Raw genomic sequence first — 9,054 nt, 5'->3', positions numbered from 1 at the left:
ATTTTTGTTGGTTTCCACAACTTACTTCCCATTTGTGTAAGCAATACTAATCAGATTTCTGGTATTGTAATAAATACTTGTGACAAATCATCTTACGAAGAGGGCGCATACTTTGGAAGGCTTCTGCCAGTAGACCTTGTTGCTTTGGGGCCCGGGATAGGCAGTGCATCATAGTAAGGGTGCATGCCCAAACAAGATGCCCACCTTATGGTGTGTCCAGAGCCTCACAATCTGCTCTCAAGACATGACTTCATCTCCATAGGCCCTCACCTGTTAAAGGTCTCCACCACCTTCTCAGTGTTGTCTGTAGGCTAACCTCAAGAGCAAAGTTCTATTTGGTTCAAGAGACTTTTCTCAACAGAACACCCTCACACTATGCTGTAGGGCTAGGAAGAACAGGGCCCGCCTCTTCTCTCAAGCGAAGGGTCTTATAGCTAACCATTTTCTTTTTACATACTGACACTCCCTCATATTCTATGTGTTGCTAATTTTTCAGGGACAGGGCTATATCCGGTTGCCCTACTATGCAGCACATGAAAGATGATCAGATAAATGGCTCTCAGGGAAAAGAATGTGTCTCTTCCATTCCCCTTCCTTTAGCCTAAACAATCGTGTATCCAAGATGACCTAATTGATGGTCTATAGACTACAAAAGTATCTTGGAGAGAGAGATTTTTTTTTTTTTTTTTGATGTTTTGGAAAAAGTGAAGCTAGGGCATGTAAACCACGAAGTAGTAAGTAGGCATCGGTTGTTTCACTGGAGCAGGAATATCCACCTAGCTTGCATTTTTAGATGGTAAATGTCACTATCAAGAATGAAATCATAGCCGGGTGGTAGTGGCACAAGTCTTTACTCTTAGCACTCTGGGAGGCAGAGGCAGGTGGATCTCTATGAGTTCGAGGCCAGCCTGGTCTACAAAGGGAGTCCAGGACAGGCAAGGCTATCAAAGAGAAACACTGTCTCAAAAAACCAAACCAAAAAAAAAAAAAAAAAAAATCGTATTAGAACAAGGTATACCAGATGTCCCAAGAAACTCCAGCCAGAGGATGGGAAGAGGAAGAAAGCTATAAAAACCACAAGTCTATAAAAGCTATATTTATTTTGCTTTGCTCTAGCCTCATTTTCATGCTGTCCCAAGCTTTACTGCCTAGCTTTGACCTAGAAAGAATGCCTGTAGTTCTTGCAGTTTAGTATTTCTCTCGTTACCCTCCGCATCACGCTGTCACTGTGGTCAGTCTCCCACCACGATCACCCATTAGGTGATACATCAATATCTCCTAACTTTGCGGCATTGTTATACTTTAAAGCATTCTCTCTGATTTTGAGCTATATTGCAAAGATGGCTATGAACTTACCCTAAGGTGGTACCACACCAGGCAGTGACACCAGGAAAGAAGTCCAAGCAAGAACTAACAGGAATCTGTTGTCAGTTTTTGGACCAAATGCTATGGTGCTTTCTCTGCACGAATCTTGACATTTATCTCTCCCGGTAACAAGATCACATAGCTAGAAAATGTTGGGACCAAAACTCATGCCCAGGCAGCCTGCCCTACCATGTTTGCACTATAACCTGTGATGCACAGCAACCCTGTGCCATCTGGAAGGTAGTTCCCCCGGTGTCGCGTGTGGCCCATTTAGACCCCGAATGAATCATTTCCTCCTGATTCACTTTTGAACATTGCTCTTTTGCAGGGAGGTGTTCTCCAAGGCCACAGAGATTGTGCAAAATGAAACCAGCTTCTTTTAAAAGAAAATCCTAAGGAGCAAATGACTCTGGGTCAGGCTGTTCCTCCTCTCTGGTGGACATCTGGCAGGAAACCTCCAAGATGGCCTGCAGTAAGTACAAGAGACTTGGGAAGGAAGTGTTTGCTCTTGACGCTCATCGGGTTTCCTGTTTTGCCTTCTAACATTTGCATAGATTAAACTTATTCTCAGGAAAAAAATTTTTTCTGTTGTTGATGTTGCTTTTTCTTTTTCGTGAGCGAAGATTGATGCTGATAAGCTCTCAGTGGCAGGAATGACTGAGCCACCTGCAGTCAGACTCCGCTCTTCCTCTTTGAAGCCTGCTCTTAGCTCACTCTCCAGACACTTCAAAACCCCCACCCCCTCCCTTTGTGCTCCCATCCTACCTATTTCCCATATATACCTGACTCCTGACCAGACAGACTGTCAGTTTCCTGTTTATTCCAGAGTTTCCATGTTTCTCAGCACACAGCAGCCACTCACAGGATCTAATAGGAGGGATGAAAAAACAGATGGACAGCTAGCTGCTGTGCCCGTCACGTGAGGAGCTGCCTCTCTTAAAGCTGGTGATGCTGCTGAGCAGGTCTACAAGTTTGTACTCTTCTTAGGCAGGAACAGGGGCTCAGGGAGCTACACGAATCAACTAAGGTTGTCAACACGTGAGCCACCATGAGCCCAGCTCAAATGGCCCACCTACAATTGGCAGGTGAAGAAAGAAAGCAGCGCAGAGGTTTTGCTGTCCCCATGGACTCTGGTGAACTTTAAAATTCTTCTGTTTGGTGTGGCTTTTGGTCCCAACAGAGTGAGGTTATGGAGACGGTGGAGACCTTACTTCCCTGTGATCTTTCCTAGAGAAGGCATCGTGGTGTAGAAGGAAGGTGGCAGAATATCATCCGTGTCAGAGTTTAAATCCTGGTTCTGAGACCATCTCTAATATTCCTGTATCCCTCCTCCAGGGGTGATCACTCTTAAAGCCTTGGAGGGAGAAAGTAAATCAGACATGTCCAGTGGAGTTGCTGGCATCCTGTGATGCTTCTTCAAGGGCAGGATGCTGTGAGGTCTGCTGGCGTTGGGTTTCCAGCCCCCCGCATACATCTCTCCCTTCTTTAACCAGGCCCCAAACTCAGACACAGCTGAGTTTCAAAGTTGTTGTCCCCTCAGCCTGGAGAACAACTCCACCTACCTGGATGAGAAATCCTTCTGAACTCTTCCAATCCAACTGTGGTGTGCTTGCTGCTTGTTTCCTGGGCAGCCTGTCTGTTGGGAGCTGTAAGGGGGAGTCGTGAGCTCTTGGCCCAAGTGCTAAGGTTTATTGGGGTGTCCTAGTACAGATGCCGGGGCTTGCCCATGGTGCTCTTAATGCACAAAGCTCGGACATTTTGCCAGTTCTTCTTGAGCGAGGACACCAGGAAATTGACGGGCAGGTGGATGTTGTAGACCAGCTCATCGTCAATCGTCTTCACGTGGCCAACAACAACAGCCAGACACAGCTTCTTCATCTGGAACTTGATGGTGGATTTCACCTCATCAGCTTTGGCTACCGTGTTTTCCTTGTGTGTCAGCAGGGAAGGGAATTTCCCAGCCTTGTTCAAGCCTGGGCCCAGGATCCGTGGGATCTGCTCAATCAGAGACTCTGAGACAGGGTGTCACTATGTATCCCTGGCTGTCCTGAAACTCACTATGTAGACCAGGCTGATCTTGAACTCACAGAGATCTGTCTGCCTGCCTCTGCCTCATGCGTGCTGGGATTAAAAGCATGTTCCACTATGTCCAGCCTGTAAAGGAAATTTAACTGAACCAAGGTCAGGCTCATTCATTTACATGTCACTGACAGCTGCTTTCCTATGACAATGGCAAGAGCTTGCAGTAAGGATCATGTAGACAGGGCCTGAGCAGATGCTTGGCAGATAAGACCACCGGCTGCTCTTCCAGAGGACCTGAACTCTGTTCCCAGTACCCATGTCAGGCAGCTCACAGCTACTTGTAACTCCAGGTCCAAGAGATAAGACACCTTTTTTTTTAACCTCTTTGGGTGAATACATACATGCCACACCCATACATGTACACACACACACACACAAATGAATAAAAACAAAGACTTTTCAAAAAATCATACAGACTGAAAAAGTCTAAGATAGTTCCTATCTGACCAAAAAAACAAAACAAAACCAAAAACCAATGTAAGGTCTACTGTGAAAAAAATAAGAGACTCCTCACACACACCCAAGCTCCTCCCTCTTTCCTGTCTCTGCCAATCCCCAAATGTAGCATCAGGTCAGAAACTCTTGTTTGTTTGTTTGCTTGTTTGTTTGTTTGTTTTTTCAAGACAGGTTTCTCTGTGTTAGCCTTGGCTATCCTGGACTCACTCTGTAGACCAGGCTGGCCTCGAACTCACAGCAATCTGCCTGACTCTGCCTCCCGAGTGTACCACCACGCCCTGCTCAGGTCAGAAACTCTTTTAGCCAAGCAACTCTGTGGAGTTTGGGCCTTCACACTGTTCTTGGCATCACACCTAGGCCCAGCAGAAAAGGAGGGGGAACACAGAATGAGACAAGGAAGAAGAAAAGCTAGTGAAAGGAGAGGGAGGGGAGGCAGAGGGAAGGGCAGATGGTAACCACGCATGTGCTTCGGGTAAGTACATCTACAAACAGCTGAAGAAAAGAAGACTTTGACAGACACTTTTGCACACCTGCTTTCTCTGCAGTTGACGCAGTAGCATCACCCCTTCCTCAAGCAGAAAGGCCTTCAACAAAAAGACAAGTGTCAATAACACCGGCTGGAGAAGGTGATAAATGAAGCAACTGATGCTGAAAAAAATAACAGTGTAGAGTGATGGTAAGGCCTGTGATTCCATCATCCCAGAGGCAAAGGCAGGAGACTCTCAAGCTCAAGGCCAGCCTGGGCTATATAGCAGAACACTGTCTTAAAAGAAAGTGAAACTTATGACAAACCAGTGCAGCAGAGGGGAACTCAAACTCCTGATAAGGGCTAGGGGGATGGCGCAGGAGAGTTCAATTCCCAGAATCTACATCCAAAAACAGAAATTTAAAAAAAAAAAAAAAAAAAAAAAAAAAAAAAACAAGCAAAGAACCCTGCCTGTTTGTCATCTCCCAGCTCTGGGGAGGCATGGGATTTGCTGACCAGCTAGCATAGCCTACTAGGTGAGGTGCAGGCTAGTGAGAGACCCTGCCTCAAAACAAACAAGGTAGATAGCTCCTGAGGTTATCCTCTGCCCTCCATGGGCTCACGCACTCACGTGCACAAGTATCTGCACCAACATATCCCGCATACTTCTTATAAAAGTTTAGCTGTCCCAGCAAAGTAAGCCCAAGAGGAAGACCTGCTGAAAGAAGTTCTTGAGACCCTCAAGAAAGAAATTGCAATTATTCATAAGTGCATGAACAAACTGCAAAGAACACCCCAGTCCTTTATTAAAGTAAATAAGAAGGAGCAATGGGGGTGGGATTCTAAACAGTACTCCTTGAGACGGTTAGGTCTTCAAAAACAGAAAACGCAAAGCAGCATTCAGAGTCACTGTGCAGAGCCTTGGGACGCATGATGGACACACAGCTCTGGGGAGGCACAGGATTTGCTGACCAGCTAGCATAGCCGACTAGGCCAGTGAGAGACCCAGTCTCAAAACAAACAAGGTAGCTGACCCCATGCCCTGGGCACACTTGAGGAGGAAACGATTTATTTCACCTTACACTTTAATGTGACAGTGCATCACTGATAGCAGCCAGGACAGGAACTCAAGATGGAAGTCAGGCAGGAACTGGAGCAGAGACCACGGAGGAATGTTTCTTACTGGCTTGCTCCTCGTGGCTTGCTCAGCTTGCTTTCTTATAGAACCCAGGACCACCAGCCTAGAAATAGCAGTACCCACAGTGGCCTAGGCCTTCCACATCAACTATGAATTACGAAAATGCCCCCACAGGCATAGCCACAGGCCAGCCTGGATGCAATTCCTCAGTTGAGGGACCTCTTTCTGGGTGACTCTAGCTTGTGCCAAGTTGACACAAACTAACCAGCACGGCAGGTATGCTGTCTGGGATCCTGGACAGAGAAGGGAATGTGGTTCGGAGGAAATGTCAGCATCGATTCATTGTGTGTGGCGACTCTTCTGAGCTAAGACGCAGCTGTGGTGTAGAGCAATGGTAAAAAAGTTCTTAACATGTCCCAGCGCGCGAGCGCGTGCACACACACACACACACACACACACACACACACACACACACACACACCAAACAAACAAGCAAAACAAACAAAACACAGCAGAACAAACAAACATCAAATCCCTACTCTTGAGGTGGAAGAGGAAGTGGGGAACATTGATCCAAGCTGTAGATGCGGACTGTCGTGAGCTGGGATTGTGTGCTGAGAGCTGCTAAGAGCGTCATTCCAGGAGCTCTTACCGCCTCCCTATCTGGAGGGGAAGAAAGGAAAAGGAGAGTCTGGAGGGGACCGAGGACGGAAGGCAAGAGGAGGAGGAGGAAGATGACGTTGATGATTATTCTCTACTGTTGACTTGACTGGACTTGGAGTCACCAAGAAGCACACCTCTGGGCTTGCTCTGCCGAGTATTCCTTTCTCTTAAGTTAAAAAGAAAGGATGGGGCCAGGGAGGTGGTGGCAGATTGCTGGTCTTTGGTTCTAAAACAAAGCCGAAAGCCTAGACTAAGCTCCTTAACCATGCTTCTCCACCACAGACCTCCCAGCAGCCTTGCTGTGCCGTGCTCCACTAACCAGCTATGGGCTGCTGCAGCGCTCCTTCCATGATTATGAAGTCCCTTCGTTGCCAGACGCTGCCTGGGACTAGCTTTCCCCACAAGTGACTTAAAAAAACAGAACCAAAAGCAGCCAAACAAACCCCTCATCTATTTAGGGGCAGTAGCACACGCATGTTGAGCCCCGAGAATGCCTTTTGGTAGTCAATTTTCTCCTTTAATCACAAGGGTTCGGGTTGGCGACTAGCACCTTTACTGACTGAGCCATCTTGCCAATCTCCTCCCCTCCACTTGGATTCTTTGGAAACCAGGAGTTGATGCAGTATTTAGGGGGCAGAGGGACTAGAATCGCTGGAAACTGCTGGAGGAATGGCCTGCCTGATACAACGAAGTCAAAACAAGCACGATAAAAAAAAAAACCAATTGAATTAGCTATTACCGGTTCTTAACTGGTTGCTTCAAGATCTTAAAAGCAAGACGTGCTGCCAGACTAATAGCTGGGAAGTCCCATTTGCTGCCCAAGGCTTTAAAGAAGTGCTCAGTGCACTGGGGCTCTTGTTAATGACTGGATGAAGAAACTATTAGCATGAGGCTCCCTTGGCGTTTTCCACTCCCCAACAAAAGGCATTTGTATCCCAGGCTTTTGAAAATGTACACAAATTTGGGGGTAGGCAGTGAATATGCATTTGAGACGAGTTAATACAGAGATGAATAGGTCCTCCTTATTCCAAGGAACAAAGACGCCCCAATGGCTCTCAAACGGCTGGACTATTGAGAAGCCATATATGAGAAATAGCATGTTTTATTCCTTTAGTCATTCTCAAGACCGAAATGCATTTTAATTTAATCATTTCAGCCATTGTATTTCTTCAGCTGAGATTAAAATAGCAGGCTGTGTCCAGGCTGAGGTTTCTTGGGAACTTGTTCTAAAATGTAGCTGCGGAGACCAGGCTAATCTCCAGGCAAAGCTTTGCTAAGGGGCGTGTCCATAGCACTTTGTGTCAACCACTGATTGCTTCTAGCACAGGAAGATCTCCCACTGGATGTTTTAAGTAGCAGAACAAAGGCTGCTGAAGAAACAGAAGACCCGCAGAAACAGAATAAGAAGCCAGCCTAGGCAGAGAAAAGGCGCAGGCTAGGATCCTAGACCCAGCTCCTGAAAACGCAGTTCTCTGAGGCTCCATAGCTCGTCACCTTTGTTGTTGCTGTCTGTTGGCTTTGGCGAGACATAGTGAGACGTACGTATGTACACCATGTAGCACTGGCTGGCCTGGAATTCACTCTGTAGACCAACCTACCTCTGGCTCCGCTTTGCTTGTGCCATACCAGGCCTGTGATCTTTACTAAGTAATCTGTGCCTTTGTCAACTCTGGGCACAGCATTTGTATTAGCATGGTGCTAGTGATTTCAGCAAATGATTGTGATAGCAAGAAAAATCAGTCTCTGCCTTACATTGAAGCATAGAGGAGCGATGATGCCAGCGAGTGCTGGGATGTCAATACAGAAATACTCGGAAACCAGGTTTATAGGAAACAGGAAGGTAAGAGATTAGAACAGCTAAACGTGTTTGGAAAAAGCAACTTTATTCTCACCAGCAGATTTTGGGGGAAGAGAAGCAAGATTCATAATCTTTTGACCTTTTGGTGTGCCTGACCTCAGCGACAGCGGTTCTGCTGAAGTTACTGCTGTGGGCTCTCCTGAAATCTTCTAGAACTTTCTCAGAATCCACCAATAAAATCACCGAGTCATCAAAAGTGACTCAGAGTGAATGTTTCCCCGTAATACTTTCTGGGTCTTCCTCAGAAGGGCATGGTTTGGAGCTGTTGGCCTAAACAAAAATAACTATTTCCTAGGCATTATGAACATCTACAAACAACCAAAGTTTAAACAGTAAGAAAGAGTATAATGTGAAAAGATTTTTTTTCTAACTTCGCCTATGCCCCCCTCCCCACCCCCCACTCCTCACAGGTTCAGGAATTGGTGCTAGTTTCTCCTGCTTTCCGCCCCAGCTGTTGCACACGTGTAAGTGTTTCAGCTCATCAAGCTAGAGCTAGACATAGGTAAGTTCCTGACCCCAGCGGCAGCACGCTGCTCCTGAGTCACAGTGACACCGTAACCTGTGACTCTGAGGTGAGCTAAGGGCCAGTCATGATGCGCTGAGGGACACGACTTACACACACTCTTTTGAGATAGTGTGAATATATAGGGTAGTTCAGGAGTCTGGACGGCAACTTGCCGTGTTTATAAAAACATTTTGGAACATGTGTCTACCAACGATGAGATTATACCGATCTTATAGAAAGATGTCTATGAAAAAGTTACAGGAGCACATGGGAATATATGTTCTCCAATATCTGGCACGTGCCTGTCAGTCTGTCTACTTTGAGACAGGCTCTTACTTTGTAGCTCAGGCTGTCCCAGAGTTCACTATCTTAGCCCCAGCTGGCCTCAAACCCATGGGGATCCTCCTGCCTCGGGCTCTCCAGCGCAGCTTTGCCAAAGAGGGGGTGTTGGACCCTCTGGAGTGGGGGTACAGGCAGTTGCGAGCTGCTAGACATGGTGTTGGGAATTGAACTCTGGTCCT

General features: G+C 46.7%; 1 protein-coding gene across 1 annotated transcript; it reads right to left on the bottom strand.

Annotated features, from left to right (window-relative positions):
• Positions 1-3,066: 3,066 nt before the first annotated feature.
• LOC127201785 (60S ribosomal protein L10a-like) lies at positions 3,067-6,520 on the bottom strand. Its single transcript, XM_051160507.1, has 2 exons — positions 6,490-6,520; positions 3,067-3,377 (listed from the first exon to the last, which is right to left on the bottom strand). The coding sequence occupies exons 1-2, from the start codon at positions 6,518-6,520 to the stop codon at positions 3,067-3,069; spliced, it is 342 nt and encodes a 113-aa protein (XP_051016464.1).
• Between the last annotated feature and the right edge of the window lie 2,534 nt (positions 6,521-9,054).

The sequence above is a fragment of the Acomys russatus genome, chromosome 17, assembly GCF_903995435.1.
Source record: "Acomys russatus chromosome 17, mAcoRus1.1, whole genome shotgun sequence".
In the NCBI taxonomy this organism is placed as follows: domain Eukaryota; kingdom Metazoa; phylum Chordata; class Mammalia; order Rodentia; family Muridae; genus Acomys; species Acomys russatus.
The sequence above is the reverse complement of the archived record's forward strand: the minus strand, read 5'-3'. Positions and strand labels throughout refer to the sequence as shown.